The sequence below is a fragment of the Thunnus thynnus genome, chromosome 20 (assembly GCF_963924715.1).
Source record: "Thunnus thynnus chromosome 20, fThuThy2.1, whole genome shotgun sequence".
NCBI lineage: Eukaryota > Metazoa > Chordata > Actinopteri > Scombriformes > Scombridae > Thunnus > Thunnus thynnus.
The window spans coordinates 19,723,978-19,747,348 of NC_089536.1; the positions used below are offsets into that span (position 1 = coordinate 19,723,978).

At 40.6% G+C, this 23,371-nt stretch overlaps 1 protein-coding gene across 3 annotated transcripts in view; it reads right to left on the bottom strand.

The window, feature by feature from the left end:
- The window catches only part of snx29 (sorting nexin 29), a 149,285-nt gene that overhangs the window by 6,284 nt on the left and 119,630 nt on the right, over positions 1-23,371 (bottom strand). For all 3 annotated transcript variants that reach the window (XR_010924791.1, XR_010924790.1, XM_067575602.1), the window contains exon 20: positions 5,620-5,759. Coding sequence is in view for 1 of the 3 variants with exons in the window: in XM_067575602.1 (XP_067431703.1) it covers positions 5,620-5,759 (140 nt within the window). In the remaining 2 variants the exon portion in view is untranslated. The remainder of the gene's footprint in view (positions 1-5,619; positions 5,760-23,371) is intronic.

The following is a 23,371-nucleotide window of genomic DNA, read 5'->3' on the forward strand; positions in this document are numbered from 1 at the left end:
CATGTTGATGTCCAAAACAACAGTGCTGGCCTCTTTAATGATGCATCCCAGCTGGTAGAGTTGTGATTAAGGTTATCTGGGACATCTGGGCGGTCCTGTGTTAGGAGTGTGATTCCCACTCGGACAACACGTGCTAAAAATAAATGCACTCATGGTGAGGTGCTTTGGCTACAAGTGTCACCACAAGCCATATGGTTGTATGGGAGGCAGCAGGCGCTGAAAAAGCAGCACAGTAAAGCTGAAAACACTTCACCACGGTGTGTCATATGACGCACATCACTTGCCGCCCCTAGCACCTACAGGAAGTGTTGTGCTGCAGCGCATCAATATAATAGTTAACTGGATGTAACTGCAGTCCTATGAGTACAGCATGGGACAACGAAATGCCATGGGTGAGTTGGCTATTGTAGTTGTCTATTTTTTGATTAATAACTTGAAAAAAATAATAGTCTGAGCAGTGAGATTATGTTTTAAAAGCAGCAGATCAACAAACAATTAATTAGTTTTTCCCTTGTAGATGAAGGCACAAGTGAAATAATCAAAAGAACAGTGAAAAGCAAGCAACAAACTAGTAAATAACGTCTGTAGTTGGGCCAACATTGTCTTGAAGTACAAAACATCTTTTTCTTTGGAAAAAAGGACAGGACAGTGGCGTGAAGTGTGGGGGTTATACATAGAAAATAATAAGGGCGGCTCTTTTGACACGCGCCGTTCGGCAGCGGTGTGTTTTGGCCTTAAGAGCCGAGAGAGGCTGTGTGGTGTGGAAAAGGGCAGATAGGTGGAAGAAGCGCTGCCATGTAAGCACAAGTCAAACTTAGGTATGAAAAATGTATGGTTGCAAAGTGTCCGTGTCATAACCATCAAGATCAAACTGCTTTGGGGGGGAAAGCATGACGAGCCAATCTCAGAGCAGCCTGAACTTTGTTAATATGGTGAACATTATTCCTTTTCCTCTGGGTAAAAAATGTACATTGAGCAGCAGCTCTTATTGCCGTATCTCCACGGCACCAGGCGAGTTCAATCAAGTGCAGTCACACAATTTGAATGTGACCAAGGTTGACCAAAAAGTGATGCGACGGGGAGTTATATCAGCAAAAATCATACTAAATTGGGGGCAGCATGTAGAGTTGAAACTGCATGCCATCTCATTTATTCATATCAAACTGGGTAAAGTAGCTAAATGTCCTAAATTAATTAGGCTTATAGATTTTTTTCTGGCTCTCAGCATGTGCTTGTCCCCCCATTTGGACATGATATTGACTTGTGCAGGATAATAACTTTCCCAGGCACTGCTGGAATATTAATAATTTGACTGCAGAGGAGCATAATTAGAGTAAACTGGTACACAAACAAAAGCATGCATCAAATTGATTGTCTAACAGCAGGAGGTGGGGTGCTGTGAAAAGTACAGGCTGGATAATGAACTATTCCGTCTGTATTTCCTTTCACATACACACAGACAGTAAGCCTCTCACGTAAAGCAGACACACCAAAAATTTCAGCCAGCACGATAAAAGGTTACATCCTCATTCTGAAGTCAAACTGCTCTTGACAGTGAAACAAAGGTCCGCAATACTTTTTTTCTGAGGCAGTAGGTCAATAAGACGAGAGCCCACACTGAGTGTGTGTACTTTGTGTTCTGAGTAAAGCATAAATGCGTTGAGGCCGAGCTGCATACTAAGTGGTAGCAAATCTATGGAGAGGTGTGACCACGTTGCTGTTCCAGACAAGTGAGGAAAATTGCAGCATGCAAGTCAAAAGAAGTGAGTGTGGAGAGACACAGAGAGATCTGTACACATCACAGCTCTCGAGCACAAATAAACGTTTAGTACTGCCGTACCCTTTACTTAAAAATAAATTACATATCAGTGGTAGTGTTTAACTAAGAAGTAAGTTAATGATCACCTTCAGTTGGTGATCATCATTGAAAATACAATTAACAAAATACACAAAACTATGTTGTTTGACAAAACAATCCCAACTCAAGGTCCACTTGCAGTACCAGCTTTTTCCAGGGTTTTCAACTGTCATTCTTGACATTCATTAATTCTTCGATGCTCAACTTTTAAGCCAACATGGCTAAGAATAAACAAGACTAAAAATACACAGTCATACTAGTAGCTTTGTGAAGTAGTACTTAAATGGTGGTGCTTTGAGCTATATGCTAATGTTAGCATGCTAACATGATCACAATAACAATACTAACGTGATGATATTCAGGTATAATGTTTGTCATGTTCGCTATATTATTTTAGCATTATGTTAGTAATATTATGTACAACTAAGGCTGATGGAAATGTCATTCGTTATTAGGTATGTAGGTACTGTGTAGTGCAAGTAAAAAGATACACCAGGTATGCCATTCACTCTTACTCTTATATACTATCTGTGAAGGTGAGTATAATCAAATAGCATGGCCTGATGTCAGTGCTTTCATCAACCACTGCTTAGTTTAATCAAAGCAGTGGGAACCCTTCCAAGTACGTTTTTCTCTCATTAGTCTGAGTGACTAATTATGACAAAACTCAACCAGAGGATTGGCGTGGGATAAGGTTTTTGAATGACTTAATTTCAATCTAATATTTCAAAGAGGTGACAAAGTAGTGACTTATCTTTGGCTTTATGGCACTGAAACTAACATAATAATTCACTTCATTACCAGTAACTACCCCTTAATTTTATGAGGTGTTCAGGTCACCGCAGCATCATTAAGGAGTTTTGAGATCCATCTGGCCTTTGAGCAACGAGTGCCTCAGCAGGAGATCGGGAGTGCTGAAGTCCAATCTGTCTTTCCCCTTTTCCTCTGTCTCCTCAGACCTTCCCATGTGAACCCTCCCATCTTTCTTTCCCTCCGTCGTCTGCTGCCCTTTTCCCTTCATCTTTCTCACTAAACTGCTTCCTGTCATTTTCTCTCTCCACTGGCTTTTAATTCTCTTAATGCACCTGAACATCTGCCATCTCATGTTTTAATCTCTCCATCCTTATATAGACTTTGCCATTGTGTCACGAATCTGCCAGTAACAACATCTGATGGTATTGTGGAGGTTCAGAGGATAATTGGCTTTAAACAAATAATGGCGAACAAATAACAAATAGAGACACACTCAACATGTTGTGAAATGCACTTATTCACTTTCTTACTGAGACTTAGATATGTATATCAATATCACTCTCATGTCTGTTCATTAAATATTAAGCTACAGCCAGCAGCTAGCTAACTTAGCTTAAGACTCCAGGAAGTTACTGCTCCAGGCCAAGAAATAGTCTGGCACATAATCTCCCCAACACCGCAACATGCTGATTTATGCCTTAAGACATACAAGATAAAATATGATGAGTTAAGAGGCAGATTAGGTAGATTATTTAACCTTTGGACAGCGCCAGGCTAGCCATTTCTCCCTGTTTCCAGTATAAATGCTAAGCAAAGCTAAGGTACTAAGCTAACCGGCTGCTGGCAGTAGCTCAATATTTACAGTACAAATGTGAGAGTGGTACTGATCTCATTGTAACTCTCAGCAACATATTGAATAAGCATATTTACCAAAATGTGACCTATTGCTTTAAAGAAAAGTAGATCTGACGTTTACCCATTTGTAATATTTATGAGTGTCTAAGCAATGTATGGCATATTTGACAAATTGTTTTTTGTTTGTTTGTTTGCAAAGTATGATTTCCACTTATGGTCAGGCAGTATTCTCACTTTCCTCTCCACTTCCCTCTCCGTTGATGTCCAAACTAATCAGGCTTTCATCCCTCATTATAAGACTAGCACAGGTTTGATCACACCAACTGAACAGACAAGACAGTAACATCATCATCAGTAACATCATGTATCTGTGACATCAGTAACATCAAGTATCGTGACACTGGCAGGCCTCAGAGTAACATCATAACAAAGGGACTGTGGCAAGAAACTGTAGCATTTCACACACACACACACACACACGAACCAGGACTATAAGGGTTTGTTGATTTGTGTTGATCAAATGTCGGCTCCAACTCCATTGAGTCACAGCAATGAGGATTCCAGTGTCAGCACAGATCACAACAGGCCATGACAGAGCTGCATATGCAAGTGAAAGTCCTGAACTATCAACTCTCTGTCAGCTGTCGCTATTTAACTTCATCAAACGCAGATATGTTTGTAGCCTCTGTGAAACATGTTAGATGATATGATCCTCAAGATGTCGTCATGCAATCTCGCTGTTGTTGTTTCTTTGTTGCGTCATCTGAACTTTATCGCTAACTTTTAAATACAACAGCCAAAGAGTTTTGACCAATAACAAGGATTAAATCATTTAGGCTTTTTACACCACCAAGTAGACCACCATGCAGTAACTGTGTAAGACAGACTTATATACTGTATGAATGAAGATAGATTTAACTCTGAAAAACAATACCGTAATGTGGGAGGAACAGCAGAAAGTAGTCTCATGATGTCGCGAGCAGACTCAGCTCGCTTGACACTAATATTTCATGCCATTCATGCAATAGAAAAGTTCCCATTTCAGCTCAGAGATATGAGAAAGAGAGACATAATTATTAAGCTTCTCGCTGCAGACCAACTACAGACCACAGACTAATGAGCTGTCTGTGCTTTGGAGGTTTTTATAGGCCTTTGAGTCCACTTCTATTCTATTGGACTACAGCTTTTGGACAATTACTTCTCATTTTGAATGTAACTATACTAATGTACAATATTAAATATTGATAATATTGTTGCTGTGTGGCATGCCTTGAAAAGCCTTGTAAAATGATATAATTTTTCTAGCAACAAAAACTTCCATTTCATCAAAATAATTAAAGCTATAAACATAAAAATTCCATTGGCTTTAAACAAGCCCACAGAGCGAGGAGTTTACGTCTATGTAAATTACTCTACGTTGTTGTTGTTGTTGTTTTGGTGTCATGACTCATGATGATGTCTCCAGAGAGGAAATGACATTCCAGTCAGACGGTGTGACAGGTCACGCTCGCTGACTGATCGCAGCGAGTGGAAAAATGATGCGAATATTGACAGGAAATGACTGGAACATCTAATTTTCTGATGTAGCCTGGTAGGTAGGTGGGTGGCCGAGGCATCATGCACTTTCACACATGCTACTCTGAGTGTGTCTCTGAGTGTGTGTGTGAAGATGTGTGCGTGACAGAACATATACGCTGTATGTGTGAATATGTGTATGAGTGTAAAACGTAGGGAAGTTTGTTTACAAGGGATTTGACATTTTCAGTGACATTAATCCTCCCGCTTTGTATCCTGTAACTGCTACTATCACTACAGCTGTGGCAGCTAATTCTTTCTAAAATGTCGTTCATTGAATTGATATGAAACTCTTGCCAAAAACTGACAGTTTTTCCGTTTTAGAGGTCGTGTAAGTACAGAATTGGATGTCTGTGGTGGTAAAATCAGGATTCACACCTTTGAATCTTCCTTTCTCTCCTTTCTTTTTATCACATTTCCTGATTGTTCTCGTTGAAAATGTCAGCAATCTTTCACAGATAGGAGCCCTGCACCTGGACACATGTACTGGCATCTATTCCACACACACACACACAACTACACATGCTCACATAAAAGCTCAGATCCTGTATTGAACACGCCTGTGTGTGTCCACTTACAGACAGAAAGGCAGCAGAGACAGCAGGGTCTCTTTGGTAGGGCGGGCTGTGAACTCCGGCAGCGTCTGGATCAGTTTGTTCATCACCATGCGAAGGTAGCCCTGCAGCTGCTTCCTCCTCTCCTCCACAAACTTGGCATCCTGCAGACAGAGAGAAACACAAACACAGAAGGACAAAGAGAGACAACAACCAATTAGTTTTTGTTTTTCTTCAAATGGTGCTTTGAAAGCTGAAGTTAAAGCTGCAACATTCAACTTCTTCTATCACATTAAAATAATAAATCAGTGGGATATTTTTAAGGATGAGGATAAGTGTTTTTTTTTTTACTTTTTGGTTGACTTTTAATTACAGTTTATTCTTCCATGTCGTTGGCTGTTCACATGCAGCTTTCCTCAGCCTCAAGTCAAACAGCGGGCCTCATGCGAGAACCTCTCGTACAAACAGATTCATTCTTAAAATTGCTGCTCCTTTGTCTCTCTGCAGGTCTCTGTCCACCATCATCTTGTGTTGCAGCTGACAGTGTAACATCACCTGTAGACTATGATAGTCTCCTCTAATATCTCTGTCACATGACCGGCTCCCATCGAGGAGCGCTTTGCTTAAGAAAGATGTGTTTTTAGCATCTAACTCTAACATTCCCTCTTTATTTCTGTCACAGTGTAGAGCTGCTCTGATGACATGTTAGCTCGATTCATGTTTTCTAGTTGTTTCGGATCTCCTACTGTCATTCCTGCATTTGCGTTTGCTTTCTGATTTCTGAAAGCAGGACTTGAAGCTGCAATGTGCTTTTTTACGCTTTGGAAAGTTTTTTTGTGAATGAAACTCGCCAACAAACGGAGTAGAACATGCAGCCTTATATGTCAATTTTAGGGGTGTGGATTCTGCTAACAATCACATCTCACAAACACGCACCTTCTCATGAACAGGTGGCATTCATCAGGCTAAACGAGCGATTTAGGACAAGTTCAGGCAGTTAACAGAGATTGTTGAATCCCACACAGAATTGTCTTGTTTTCCCCTTATTGCTTTTTGCAAGAACAAACATAAGAGAAAAATAAGAAAACATTCATGCATGAGGCACGATGTTTCAAGTTAGAGAGCTCAATTGGAGGAAGATGTGTCTCACAATCACATGCTGCCTCGAGGCAAGAAGTTGCATATTATGACTTAAAAGACTTGCGACTCTGGAATGATGATGTCTTGTTGCTGTAACAGGATCAAATCCTCTATTCGTGTCCATGTGAACTATGTGGTTACAGTTAAAACCAGCTAAATTGTCCATAACACTGCCAATGACCAGGCTTTCAAATCCAATATCGCCCGTGGCCCACATTCAATAAAAAAACCCACTAAAAATACATTTAGCATTTGTGTTTATTTTGTGATTTGGTTGCTGATGTTGAAGAAAAACCAGGCACAGACATTTGAGCATTCAGACCTCCCTCACTGTGAGACTCTGCAGAGGCATGGAGCCACATGGCCGCTGCTAGCATGGCTAATCGGTGTCCAGCAAGGCTGAGAACAAAGCCTGGGCAATGCTCCGTTTTACTCTCTGGTGCTTGGGACGGGAACAAACAGCCATTGCGGGAGGCCAACATTTTCCTCAATTGAAACTACTGTTTTTCTTTTGATCTAAAATCCAAGTCCCGAGTGAATTTCATTGTCTTGCCTCAAAATACACACTTTGTGGTACCAGGGCTGAATGGCTGTGGAACATCCATCCATGGGAAACCAAAGGGAAAATAAGGGGACACTTCATTGAAGACATTCTGCATTTAATAACACAGTGTCAAATATCAATTCACGATTAAAGCTCTGAACTGATGTGGGTTCACATTCATTAATCAACAAGTGCCATGTAATTACTGTCAGTTTATAAATCGTTAAAATCAGAGGCCCATGGGGGCTGTTCACATTTGTTTTCAACAAGTTACCTGCTTTCTCCCAGGAGCAGTGACATCCACACTTGTACTACTAGCAACGCTTTCTACATACATATGATGAAATTCAAGACTCCACTGGCCCAAATGAGAAAATTGGCTTACAGCAAGACATACAACACAATCTTAACATAAAATACAGAGAAATAGTACATTAAGAGTCAATTACTTTCACTTTTATGTGAAATAATAACAATAATTTGACACTACTACTTAGTATTTTACCCTTTCTTGTTTATTTACTTACTTTGGGGGAGTGTGGTGCATAATCAGCAGTTCATTTGCTTTTTCTCCACATTTTTCTCTCTTTTTAATTTTTCATTAGCCCTCTGGAACTGAGCGTAGCGTCAATGCTACATTTGTCCATATTCTACAAAACATTAAATAACTTGGGAACAGTTTACGATAACAATGAGCTTTTTTTTTGTCTGAACTGTGAGATTCTCAGCTTTCCGAGGCACCTTGAACAGTGCCTTTACGACCATCAGGGCCAATTTACAGTGCGTGCAATAACGTGATACGGGAACAGAAGCTTGCTAGCTTACAGGCTTCACTTGAGTCACTGTGTGCACTCACTGTGCAAAAAGTAAACGATTGCAGTCCTCCATATATCAACAGATTAGGTTGTCTATTATATTAATAATAGATAATATTAATAATAATAATATTTACTCTCAGAGGTGATATTGACCAAAATATAAAGACAGCACCAAAATGTAAATACTGTCACATTGTCGACTAAAAAAACACCCTGGACGATATGCAAATAAATGGCTGTAACTCACTGAGAAAAAGGTGGATTTGCAGCAAATTTCACATGGAGCTCAAAAAACACCTGAATACAACTTTTCCTGTTGAAAAGAAAAATGTCCTGGTTGACTATGGAGTTATTCAACAAAACACAAGTTTTTTTTCACTGGGTTTTTTTTTTTTTGATGATGGCTTGATGGTAACTTTACACTGCACCAGAAAGAAAGGGCAGGTTCCCCTGAATCATATGATGTATAACACTTGATATTCACTGAAAGAATAAGCTCACAATTGGCAAAAATATAAAACTGTGTTCAGGTGCTCCTTTGTCAAAACATTTTGTTTTGCAGCTTATAGTCGGTGCCATCTTTTCCCTTTGGAGCCAGGACGTTCCAACTAAAGAGTGCAAGGTGTTGCCTTTCACGTTCTGGAAACACACCCCACTACCTCGGACCAAAGCTAACGCTAGCCTACTGGGAACACCGAGCAATGCACACTTGGGCTAACATTAGCTACTTTAGCTAAATTGTGCTAACAGGTCAGGTCTCATAATCAAGTAACATTAACCTTACTGAAATATTATGACAATAGTCTGACTCAGTGTGCGTCCCGGAGCCAGGGAGAGCAGCAGGTGAGCCAACAGTCAATCACTGCTGTGATTCTCTTTGTTCCCTAGCAGAGCAACAAAGACATGATCCTTCACTGGCTTCCCATTTCCAAACAGTCAATAAGCAGAGACACCTCTATAAGAAACTGAACCCTGGTCTCTGCAGAGGTGGGCAAAAGTTCAGGTTATACTCCACCCATGTGCCCAGGAGCATCAAAATAAATATTTTAAATTTGATCAGTTTGAGTCAAGAAACAAGATACATTTTTAGAAGAAAAAAAATGAACACTGAATAATCATGTAAAGAGACTACTGGTCATTCAAAGATTTGACATGTCATAGTGATCCAAATACAATTGCATGCAACCTTATTCATCACTTTAAAAATGTAAGGGAATGAGCTAATTACGTTACTCATTTACTAATGCATCATACTGTGTGTTTCCAAGCACAGCCCTGCATCACAACAGGTGGAAAATAAGAAGAACCTCCGCAAATGTCAACTCAATTTCCACAGACTCGTGAGCTGAATATTAGATGTGCTGTACATTAAATCCACACTTTGCCACTCTGAACCCACCAAAAAGTAGATAGATGTCAAGCACCGCGGCAGCCGGAAAGAACTTTTAAAATGGGGGAGTACATAAGAGGTTCACAGTCGCTGCAAGTAGTGGATAAGTATGTAAGTTTAGGGGAGTAGGAGTGGATAACTCCTCGACTCTGCTGCATGCCGGGTAGAATAGACGGGGTAGGAGCGGGTAAATCTGATGTGTCAGATTAGGCTGTGCATGCCAGCGCCGGTTTCATGCTATGTCAACACAGTAAGGGACACCCTGACTGCTTTCATGGATGTCAGAACAGTAATAACACTAATGGACATCATGACAGATTCATCCTCTTGTGGAGACAGAGAGGAGGGCTGAAGAGGCCAGGTGCTGTCTCTTGTTTGCAGAGAGGAACAGCGAGGGCAGAGCAGAAGCTACTGTGGCATACTGATGCAGGTACAACGCTGATCCTGTCCTCTCTCCGTCTGTCTGCTTACATCCATCTATCTAAACACTGCTCTCTCCTTGGTTCCTCCCCTCCCCTACACAGCGCTATACTGATATGACATAGAGCCTAAATCAGTCTATTATTATTATCCATGCGGGAAAGTACATTTCGTACCGGCATAAAGGTGAGAAAGGCTTTATTTAAGCATCTCCTGGCCTATTTCTGTCTTCTACAGAGGCAACACACATCCTGTACAACCATTGCGGCATGAGAGAAGACATAGGAAGCTATAGATAGTTCATCTTATGTAGATTCTTGCTCCTTTCACCTCTATATGTCATTGATTCTGGCTGCAAGATAACACTTTTCTATATACTTTGGAGCGGCATATGTTGACTCGTGTGGTTATGTGCATGAAATGTACCGTGAAATGTGGGATCATGAAATGGTCATGTAAAGGCAGAAAGAGAGATAGGGTGTATATGCACATGCACATACACACACCACAGCTAAATGTCACTTCCTAGAGAGGACAGATAAGCAGGAGAGGGGAGCTGTCAATGGAAGAGAAGCGTAAAATAGTCACATATGCGTCGGGGTCTCCACAACTGCTCAGTGAATTTGCTGCCAGCTTTACAGCGTTCAATTCTGGGGGATGAAAAAAAAAATAGGATGTCTAAAGAACTACATGTGCCTGGCAACAACAAAAAAAAAAAAACACTTTCAGAAGTGAAAAGTAACTACACCCTACAGTATCAACCACTTTTTTTTACCCCCCAACAGAAAATCAATGTGCTTGACCGATACTTTCGATCCCGCTGTGTGTTTACAGAAATATTTATTCCTGCTGCGGCTCCTTTTTTGTTTCATTTCTCTACAGTGAAAAAGAGACAGGATGCATGTAGGGACGCCATGTGACGGTGGTCCCAGTCCAAACGCGCTGATTGCATAATAAGCTGCTGTCTTGGCAATACAAGCAGACAGTGAGCAAACATTTCATAAAAGGCTTTCCTGCATTCTAATTAGCCCGATAGGAGGTCTTTCCCAGACAAATGAAAAAAAAGTTTCTCAACTTTACATTTTAAAAGAGAATCTCCCAGGTCACCACTTCAAACATCAACCTGAGCGCTGATTTGAGCCTGCAGTACACTTGAATTAAATGAGAGTGGACAGCGTTGGTACACGCTGGCAACAAAACAAGGTCAACACTTTCCACCAAGTCAGCCCACACTGGACCACAGCGGGGCTGAACAGGCTGTTCTCTCAATGCTGCGTTTAAACACTCACCAAGCCGCGGGTCCGCGCCATGCATAAAACATCACAGGCAATTCAGGAATGCTCGTACCAGACCTCCACAATGTCTCCTTGTCATAATTAAAAGCGTAAAACATGTATATTGCATAATATGTGAACACAACATGCTAAGACTGGTTAATAATTCACTTTGTAGTTTCTGATTAATTAATCAGGGCAGCCTTGGCACTCCTTTCTCTCTCTCTTCACTTGTATAAAGGGGGGCGACTGCCGAGGGCAAATGGTGGTTGTATAAGTGCCATTTTTTTCTGGTATCATTACCTTTTGGGAATCTTATATAATGTTACTGTAATCAAAATGATCAAAAAGCAATGGAACCCCACTCCAGTTCACCAGATCCGGTATTTAAGAAGTCAAAAAGAATCAATTACTAGCTTTAATCATTGTTTTCATCTTGCCTCAACCCTCCAGTGTACAAGTCATCATGTTTAAGTCAGCATTTCTGTGCAGATTTAAATATTGTATTATTGTTAATGGGTGGAGCACATGATTGGCTGATGTTAATGATCACTTCTGCCTCCAATTAACCGAAGTAAACATCTTCTCAGAAATGTCGCACAACATTACAGGAAATGTGACGTGATGAATATATTTGATAACAGATCTGACTCATCAGCAGATGTCAACTGCCTTAGTGTTTGTTAGTGCTGTTAAAGAGTAACACCATGCTGAAACACAGCGTGTAACTGCCCTCTCTGGTTGAAAGTTTCAAGTCAAATATGCTTTTGAATTTATTCAAGGCGATCAGAGGCAGGGGCCTGCATTTTGCAAGCAGATAATACACCTGCAAATAAGATTTGTCTGCAATTGTTGATGTCAAGGCTTATAAAAATACATCCACTAAAACAGTCTGATATCGCTGCTTACTCAACACAGAGATGCTGATTGAGAGTGGAAGACACAGTGCAGCATTCACCGAGAAATTCGTTTACACTGCGTCTCTCTTTTAATCTGTAGCTCCTGGGAACAGAAAATCACAGCGCCTCCGTTCGCGGCCTTGGATGGAAAAAAGAGAGAGATAAAAGCCCGCACCAAAAATGAAGCGATTTTATCAAAGCCAGAGGCGGTAGTGTGATTTGAGTGAGCAGGAGGGGAGACAGTAATACAAGTGGGCAAATGAGAGAAATTGATATTGAGGGGAAGAGAGCAAAAAAAGAACGGCAAACCGCCTTCGGACAAAAAAAACATAAAATCTGGATGAGATGCAGCCAGTGAGAAAAACCTGACAGCTGGACTCTGGGGTCTGACAACAACGTGGCTTTGATTTCATCATTCTGGCCCTTTTCTGTCTCAGCGTTAACATCAGGAGGGATTTGACAGGCGCGACTCGGGAACATTTAGCCTGTATGCCTGGCCGGGCCCCTGACAAATCAGCTGGTTAAGAGCTATCACAGGCGATGGGGGTGTGTGTGCATGTGTGTGTGTGTGTAACATCATCTGTATTGTAAGGTTACGCAGCTGGACAGCCTTGCCCAAAGCGCTTGGAGACGCGGAGAGGGAGTGTCTCATTAGCTCATTAACAGTACTCGACACAGCTGCGCAAATGAGTCAAAAAGGCAAAGTCTTGATGGTGACGAGGCCTCGCAGGGGCCGCGGCTACCACTGTCAGGGGTCGACTCTGCCACCGGTTGTTGTGACATGAGCCAATTCTTTCCCCTGAATGAAATTAATCCAAATGATGATTCCCTCAACAGTGTTTACATGGTTGTTAATTATATAGTGATAGCTTAAGGTGTCTGGTTTCCAAGCGCCACAGTCAGCAACATAAAATTAAAAAGGAGAGGGTGAGTGTTCAGAAGGAGTAAAATGATTTAAAAAAAAAAAAAAAAAAAGTAAATAAGAGTAAAATGAACACTAGAAAATAATCTGAAGGCAGCAGGATTTTAATTTACAAAACGTTTTTATATGAGCCGGTTTATTAGAGTGAGGTCTTATCCCAAATGTCGACACATAAACCATTTGGCTCCATGTTTTAGTCATCTATCCTGCATTAATCCTGAAGATAAATAAATAAGTGTAATGTCTGTCAACTGTCAGCCGCACAATTTCAAACTTCACTTACCGAATGATTTGACCTGAAGCTGGAGTTGTACGTTTTAGCATTTAATGATGAAGCTGCTCCTCTGAAAATTGTTTCCAGAGTTTACATATAATTCACTTTTCACATTATATTTTTGCTTCACCGTTCAAGGTGAAACTGAGGTAACATCAATCTTGAAACCTGTGTATCATTCTGGCCCCATTAAGGTAGAGGGATAATGTTATATTATAGACCTGAGCCCAAATTTATTCCATTTCTGGGAATTACAGTGAAGAGTAGAAGTCAACTATAAGAGCGTCTCTCAAGTGACCTCATGATATACTCAGAGAGGAAAATCCAATGCACAATTTAGAAGTGGAGGGGAGACAAACAGATCCAAATTTGTGGGGGGAAAAACTCCTCAGCATCTTGTGATATTTGGCTGATTCCAAATGAGCTAAAATAAGGTGTGAAGTCAAACAGCTGCAGGATAAACATAGATAAGTTCAAGGAAATGGTTCAATATCTTTAGTAATGTTTTACTTTACTTTTAGTGAATGTCATTACAACTTGACCTGGAAATTGTAGGCGAGTAGAAGGTAAATGGCTTTAAGTAAAATTAAAATATTAAAGCAATAAGAAGAGGATAACAAAGAATTGTCTGCACACATAAACACAAACTCTCCGTATTTTATATTTTCAAAAAATTACAACATAAAAAGTTGACCAGGCGAAAAGGCACAATGTTCAGTGAAGGTTCCCAAGGTGACTGGAGAAAGGTTGAAAGCTGTGTACTTAACCGGTAAAAACAACAGAGGGATTAGCATACTTTATATTAGTCCGAAATCCTGTCTTGTCAGATGTAACATGTGATTCATGGAGTTTAAAGCCCACATCCAATGTGATTCACCTTCCCAACATGTTCCTGTGTTACATTGGTGATGAGTCCTGACACCACACAAGGCAGGAGATTAGCTATACAGTCGAATCACAGGGCACTGGCACGCAAGCAGCCTGAGAAGTCAGTCAAGTGTTAGCATAGATAATCTCACAAAACGTATGTGTGAGTGTGTGCAGGTTAGCTGTTACATGTGCTAGGTATGCAAGGCAAATTTCCATAGGATTTCTAATGACTTTAATCCATAGCATAGCTGATGCTCTTTGACAACTTTAGCTATGTCTCTCTCTGCTGTCAGTCATTTTGAGAAGTGTGTGTATGTGTGTGAGCATGTTAACAGGCATAATAAAACTGAGAGAATCCTTGACATTTACTACAGTTTGCAGGTGGTGTGTATTGTTGCTGCTACCTGATCTCCGTTGACAGTTCACTGACATGTGTTTCATCCTGACTCCAGCAACCACAAAGCAGACATTCACGGCGCACTGCCATTAACATTTCTCCATCATTAGCCACACATAATAATGAGATGCCCTGTGTGTTTGTGTGCATGTGTGTGTGTGTGTGTGTGTGTGTGTGTCAAAGGCAGCTTTGGATTTTGCAAAACTCTGTAGTTAAAGTGTCCCTTTGTAATGGATGAAAGAGACTGAGAGGAAGATGGCAGCAGAAACAGAGGCAGAGATGTGAAAGCTATACAAATACACAAACAGAGAGGAAGACAATGACAGAAACAGATGGACAAAGAGACGAGATGCAAAGCTGTAACATCTTTTATCAACACAGGCTTTTTCATAGCCCTGAACTAAATGTTTTGAAAAGTGTTCAATCAAAATTGGAAGTCAATAAATTCATCACATCATCATAAATTGAGCATTTTCTCTTTACTTGGTATCTTTTAGATGACAAAACCCTGCTTTTTGTTGTGTTTTGACTGATACATTGACCGCTAGTAGCATTATTTGGAGTAATGTGTGGGGAGTGGGTCTCATGTGACCAGACTGAAGGCAAAAAGCCCCCAAAACAAGCAATGAGTGAAGACAGCTGCAGTGCAGGCCTGGCATAACATCACCAGGGAAGAAACCAGGTTTTATGTCTATTGGTCAAAGCCTGAGTGGCATTTTATGTAAGACAAAATTAAATGAATTCAGTTTTTTACAACATGTATCATTATCTACATACCAAAGAAAAACAACAAATTAGGTTCAATTCTTCTGTAAAATCTTTGCTTTTTAAATTCCTACTACAGTACAAGTACAATCTAAACCCCCCTGCTTCTTTCTTTAACTGAAGTATATGTTTGTACCAGAATTTTTAGCACCATTTAAAATGTCAGTATTGTTGTTTGATGAAAATCTCTTGGTTAGCTTCACTGCAGCTTCCTACAGCAGCACTGCTCCCCACTTCACCTGAAGAGAAGGCCCTCACCGCTGGCGACACTATAAAGCGCTCCTAGAGAGCCAGAAACAAACACTGACTGGATTTCAATAACAGGGAAACTCAGCGTGGCAGGCCTGCTGATTACTAAGACAACCACACACACACACGCACACACACGCACAGTTGACAGACACACACATTGACAACAGCAATGTTTTACACACACACACACACACACACACACACACTTATCCCCTAGCCACACACACAGGCATGTACACAAAACAAATTCAGCCCCTCTCTCACTCTCTCTCTAACACACACACACACACACACACAGTGTACAATTGCTCTGATGTTCAGCTTCAGCTTTAAGAAATAAATTCATGGTTTTTCATGTACACACATACACATTAGACAGACAGACACACACACACATACACAAACTTCACCAATCTGGTACTTATCAAATCTTTAAGCTATAAAGCCCTCCACCTGCTCCCTCATTTCATTTCAGCCTGGCCCTGAGGCCTTTAGCTCTGTTTTTTTTTTTAAAGTTTCTCCAAAACTTCTGTTCTGGGAGAATATGGTTTTGAAAATATGAACAAATTGCTAAATTTAATTAATTTTGCAGATTGAAGGACTTCATAAATATCCACTAGTTTGTAATGTATGAGAAATTCTCTTCAACTGAGTCCATACTTTGTTAAAAGCTTCAGTCATTTTGACCCAGGACCATGATCACATGGTATGGAGCACAAAAAGAGCACACAGTATAATAATAATAAAACAGTTGCACATGACATGGATAAAGTACAACACAAAACATCTTTCATATGTTCGATTCCTCAAAGTAGCCACAGTTTGCCTTGATGACAGCTTTGTACACTACTGGCAATATCTTAAGCAGCTTCATGAGGTAGTCACCTGGTTTTCAGTTAACAGGTGAGTCTTGTCAAAAGTTAATTGGTAGAATTTCTTGACTTCTTAATGTGTTTGAGACCATCAGTTATGTTGCACCGAGGTAGTGTCGGTACACAGCAAACAGCCCTATTTGACTACTGTAGTAATCCATATTATGATAAGAGCCACTCAACTAAGCAAAGAGAAACAACAGTATATCATTACTCTCAGACATGAAGGTCTGTCAATCTGGAACATTTGAAGAACACTGAAAGTTCCTTCAAGTACAGTTGCAAAACCATCAAACGCTATGATGAAACTGACTCTCATTAGGACCGTCCCAGGAAAGGAAGACCAAGAGTTACTTCTGTTGCAGAGGATAAGTTCATTCGAGTTACCAGCCTCAGAAATCACCAATTAACAGCACCTGAGATTAGAGCCCACATCAATGCTTCCCAGAGTTCAAGCAGCAGACACATCTCATACCTGCCAACGTTAGGCTGTGAAAAGGAGGGAGATTTTCAGGGGTATCTGCAAATGGCCTACCCTCAAAACCCCCGCCCCCATATAACCCTACACCACAGATTAATAGAATAAATACAAGGATGTGAAAGTAAAATGACTTTTAATTAATCTTAAATTCATAGCTCACAGTAAAATACATAAAAAACATGTACAAAAAAGTGATCAAAGGTCAACATCTAAAATTTACATCACAAAATATATCATCAAGTGCAAACAATGTGAGAGAGTGAGTATGAGTGTGAGTGAGTGAGTGTGTGCGTGTGTGTGTGTGTTCTTGGCGACTAGCATGGCCATTTTCATTTCTGCCTTAGTGACTTGATCAGTCTCAGACACACCTCTCATGATGAAGGTGCCCATATCAAGGGTTCCCCTCTGTGCCTCCACAGCTTGTTTGTGATCAGCATAGTTAGCATGTTTGGTAACATCATTTTTTCCCACCATGCTCTACGCTAAAGTCGACCTGTCATATCTTACAAAACACATGGTGCTGATGTGGTGAGTGGTTAGAAAGGTGAAGGTCTCGCACCAAGTGGATTGAAATTTGGAAGCGTATTTCTTCTTCTTGGGACCTGTTTCGTCCATTTTCAGGAGCAAACGGAGCAGAGCGGAGGGCTTGAGCGAGCGCAGTGATAAGTGACTGATGTCAGGCAGGGTCGTTTGTGCATCACCTCTGCCTCTGGGTTGGGTTGCCAGGTACCACGACACATATCCCACACAGAAACTGAAAAACAACCATTTGACTTGTATCACTATGAAATCGGGAGACTAATGGGAGAAATTACCAATTGGGAGCACAGCGGGGGAAAGGGTTAAAAATCGGGAGACTCCCGTGAAAATCGGGAATGCTGGCAGGTATGACATCTCAACATCAACTGTTGGTCTTCATGGTCAAACTGCTGCAAAACCACTACTGAGAAAGACCAATAAGAAGAAAATAATTGTTTGGGCCAAGAAACACAATCAATGGACATTAGACCAGCAGAAATCTGTACTTTGGTCTGATGAGTCCAAATTTGAGATTTTTGGTTCCAACCACCGTGTCTTTGTGGGACACAGTGAAGGTGAACAGATGGTATCTACATGTGTGGTTTGGTGTGATGGTGTGGGGGGCAGGGGGGGGGGCTTCGCTGGTGACACTGTTGGTGATTTATTCAGAATTCAAGGCACATTTAATTAGCATGGTGTAAGATAATTTACCCAGGAATATAAGAGGAAAAATTGTATTTTTTCAAAAACATGATTCCTTTTGGCCTAACAGTCTGTCTGTGTAGGTGCAGGAGCACACACACACGGACCCAATGACCTCTGACCTAAAGGCATAAGGATCCCTTCTTCTGCTAGTTCCTACATCTTAAGTCATACATTTTGGGAGAAGGTGCATTCCTTGGAGTTGCTTTACTCCTCTCTTTTCACTTATATACAATAAGTGTCTGAATTGGTCAGAAATGCCACTAAAAATGTGTAAAAATATGTATCTAGACTTATCTAACCAATGTTTACTTTTACTGTGTTTTAGAACTATTAATTAGATTGATATCATGGAAATTCAAACTCTGCTTCAAAATTTGTTAGTTAAAAGTCACACATATTATTGCATTTGATTTATTTGATATTAACCAGTGTATTGTATTATTTAGCTATGGTTCGATTGCTAGGATAATGCTTTCTTTATGGATTTAATTACAGAATAGAAAATGAAGGTTTAATAATTTCATTCTGTATTTTATGTGGTTGATCAATATTACAATTTTGTAAGTGTTCCCGCTGTTTCATGATGTGTTGACGACACTGACAACAGAACAAGTGAGTATTCAATTTGCAAGCGCATCATTTTCAGATATCTGATAGGAATACAATTATTCCCCTTTATTGGAGACCAATTGCTTTTCTCTCCACACAAAGGAATTAATTAGTAATCAAAGCGGCCCCTCAAAAGAGCGCCAAGCATCCTATTTCTTTCAAAACACGCCTCCTAGACTATAAAAGCTTTTACAACTCTTTGTCAGGCGGCTGTTGATCCTCTTCTGCTTTTTACCTCGCTGACCGCTGCTGCTTCCTCTTTGTTCTACTAAGCCCTGCAGCCGGGATGGCGTGGCATTTCAGGTGTTGTTGTTTTTTTTTTTTTAATGACTGGGAGCTGAGAGCTCTAGAAAGAGACTCAACTAAGAAGCAGAAGCCAAGCCGTGCCATCTGACATCTGGATAATCTATTATTTTTGTAATCTTCTCTTTTACGGCGTAGTTAAACTTTGTTTTAAGACTTTTACGAGGACTTTTCTGATTAGTTTAGAGCTTCATACATCCAACTCTGCAGCCTGCCACTGAATGCACTGAGACCGAGACACTTCTCTGCTGTGTGTGTGTGTCCACTACGCGGCTTCAGCTAGTCTGACACTGGATGCATCCACCTGAGAAGCAGTGAACCGAAGCTGTTTCACTGAACCTACTGCAACGATTCATCATCTGGCTGTTACCCTGGCGACCAAAGGATCACTGAGTCTGCTTCGCCCTGCTCAGCACTTCCCAGGATGCTCCTCATCATCAGCCCTTCATCACCACGGAACCAATAGGAAAACCATCTACCATGCTTCTGTCTGAGAGTTGATGCATGAGTTATTCAAAAATCCTCAAAAATCACCTGACCTAAACCCAACTGAGATGGTCTGGGCGGAGTCGGACCACAGAGTGAAGGAAAAGCAGCCGACAAGTGCTTAGCATATGTGGGAACTCCTTCAAGACTGTTGAAAAAGCATCCCAGGTCTCTCATGAAGGTGGTGGAAGACATTGCCAATAATAAGCTGTCATCAAAGCAAAAGGTGACTACTTTAAGGAGAACCAGACTGCAAAGTTTTTGTTCATGGAAAGGCAGTTTTAATAAGAAGAAAACCAAAACGTTAGGCTACTCACTTTATCAAATCAGCACCTGTAACTTTGCAACTCTTGTCTTTAATATAATGGCATTTTGTTACTACATTCCATATAGTATACAATTCATCTTACCCTCATCAATTAACTTATATCTGTTTTTACATTTAGTTAATTTTTGATTTTTGAGTTATTCTCCCTTTTATGTCTTGCCATATATTTAGGCCAGAGTACATGCAAAAACTGAAAATTTATCAACATAAATATTAATGAAACAGAGGCAAAAACCCTGGGAATTGAAACAAAAATAACTTAAAATTGCAGGAAAGAAAAAGCATCAGCTAAAACCTGCAGCCTCACAGCACGCTGCAGCCTATTCTCCCTCCTCTTACAGTCCTGTAGACCAGTGACTGACCTTTTACCTTCCCAGCCTCACTGAACTGGAACCTACCATCTACTCAGGTCACTATAGGGTGAGCAGGGCCGATACAAAGCTTTCAAAGCATATAGAATGACAGACAAATATTAATGTGGGATTTCTCTGTTACTGCTGACAATCCCAATTTAACTATGGTCACACACACACACACACAGAGCCATGACTGCACCAAATTTAATAGAATGTCTTTTACTACAGAACAGGTTTAACCTTGACAGAGCCAGTTAGTTGAGCCAGATAGTTGCCACAATCACTGATTAAGCAGACGATCACAGCAGGGCAGAAGCCCTTCGACGAGAACGTAACCTTGTGAAACACAAATTAGTCAACTGAAATTAAATTTGTATTGTGTTATTCGTGTAACATGACTGATAAATTAACAGATTCACTGAAACACTGGATTGCAATTTATGATTTGACACACAAAAACATCCAATGGAGGGATCTAGGGCCTAGTGAAACCTTTTTAAAGACACTATGACAAGATACAGTACATGACTGCCAAAGGACAAGCGCAGGCTGTGTGTGGAGGCATAATCTTGTCAGCTTTCAGTTATGGGACTACTGTGCAATGCTGCCAACCCCAGAGCTGCCCCAAGTCCTTCACAACAAAGCCACAGACATCCAAATTAGAATTGATATTTATTGGCCATGTAATGTGGATGCAAAAGGGATTTTGACCCGACCATGTGACCTTGTGATGGAAAGAGATTCTGGGTTCTGTCTACATAATTTTAGGCTCTTTAGTATCAAATTGGCTGAAGGATGTTCAAATCTGTTGTCCACAGTGCTACATGACTCAAACACCATTATTGTGGGCACAGCATATTTGTATAGTAATAAAAAAGTGTTAAAAAGCGAGAACAAATACAAACTGTGTGGGTGAGGAAAAGAGACCTCAAGAGGCTTATAAAAACAGCTCGCTTCAGAATAATACAAAAAATAAAAACACGACAGCAAACAAAGAGGAAGGTAATTTGGGCATAGAAAGAAAATGTCGTGAAAACTCAACAAAGAGGAGAACAGCACAAAAGAAAAAAGAACTCTATAAAAAGAGTACAACATACTATGAGATGAAAATAATTACTGCAAGGTGACTTGGCTTTGTAACATATATTAAGCTCTGAAAATCCTTTCACTGAAATTTTCCAACTGAAAGTTTCAGGTCTGTTGTACCTCTGACCACACTGCAGCAAGGTGAAAACATTAACCGTTGGACATCAGGGGGGAAAAAAAAAAAAAATTCAGGTGTTAAGTGGTTCTGATGCATCCGTTAGAGTTTACAGGGTTCAGTGTGTGTTCGTCTCTCCAGCAGTGTGTGGTGTTCCTGCTTTGAAATGTGGTCAGAGAGTAACAAAGCCAGGCCACCGCTTTCTCTGCAGTGATGGCTGACTTCCTGGAGACGGTGAAAACCAATAATTCACACAAACCTGTGGTGTAATGGGGCTTTCAGAGAGCTTTCTAGGACACAATGACACCGGCTGTCTAGGCCTTTGATAGACACTTGCGCTTCCACATGATCCCACACAGTTATCCAGACCCACATGCACACACACACACACACACACACACACACAGGAATATACGATACACACTCAACCTCTCGTCACATACGTGGCACTTGCAACTCAGCGTTCAGTCCAGTTTCCAGCTGTGAAACTGCAGTGTCTTTGAAGGTGGGGAGTCAGCTTTTGGCTGTGGCAGCATCAAATCCAACCAGCCAGAGAATCGGGGTCAGAACCAAATTATCTCCAAAAGGTTGGAGGGAGACAGAGGAGAACAGGATGAAAAGGAGGGAGCGAAGAGAGGGGTGAGGAGGAGAGAGGAGGATGGGGGCTCTCCTAGCTCTCCCGGGGCAACAACTACCCCCTGTACATGAAGAGTGAGATTCGGTGTGTCATCAAAACAGAATCTGACCCATCTGACTACCACTTTACTGTATTTGCCCAGCAGAGTTTATACCTTTGTAGGCTGATATAAAGTTTCAGTTGCTGACATAAATTTTTACAGCCTGATATGAATTTTAATTATAAAAATGTCTACATGGGTATATATAACACTCAGGAGCATCAAACTGGTGAAAGTCATGTGAGGATAGTATTTTTTTATGGCAAGGTAGGGTTCAATTTAGCTTTCACTAAACTGTTCCCCAGAATAGCATTTGTCCAATGATAGTAACCGTAACTATGAAAATGCAGCCCTGTCGAGCTTTGGGTTCCTCCACATGTAGTAAGAGTGAGACTCTGCATTTAAAGAGTTTGGAGGTTGGTTTTTAGCCTTTCCAAAACCAATAATACAGAAGCAAAAGTGTAAAGAATGGATTAAACTGTGTGTTTAAGAGCTTTAATGTAAACGGCAAACTTTAGCATGGCCAGCTAGCTAGCTTACTACTGTACCTATGATAGTAATCTAATCCAGTGTTTCTGTGGAAGGCCAAGACGTATTTCATCAGCTCACTACATTACTTTGTGGGGGTTATGGTTTATATTTGAAAAGCCCCATTCACAATAACACATCCATTGTGTAGTATTTTCCCTGTGTGGAAGCTGGTCCTGGATACACGTTAGTGTTAGCGGCTCTGTCCTTTTCTGAGTTTATGATAGCGTTTCATTTAACAAAGACAAGGGAAAGGGGAAAATACAGTGTAAGTACTAAGAATAAAGCATAAACCTAACCTCTGTCTTGGTTCCAAGTATATAAGATAAGCAGGATCATCATGGCAAGGATGCTGAGTTCTTTTTCTCTGTTAGTTTTTCTTTTAGCACAATTTAATGTGCTTAGCCATCAAATGTATATTTAAGACCCCTTTTACATTTGCATTCTTGCTTTTAAAAATAGTTAGCTGGAGACAGTGTTTTTAACTAACTCATGGAGCTAACATTAGCTTAATTGGCTAGCAAGCTAATGTTAACGTTGCCAGCTACAGTCGTCATTTCAGCCGCCAAAATTAATAGTTAACAGTGAGAAATGAGAAACTTTTTTTGCAATTACTGAGATTGTAAACTGTGAGAACAGAAAGTTTGACAGTAGTACAGTACCAGATTGGACACGCTTTCTTATTCAAGTTAATGGGAAGGTGTGACCAAATTTCTGACTGGTACTGTACATGAATCAACAGTAAC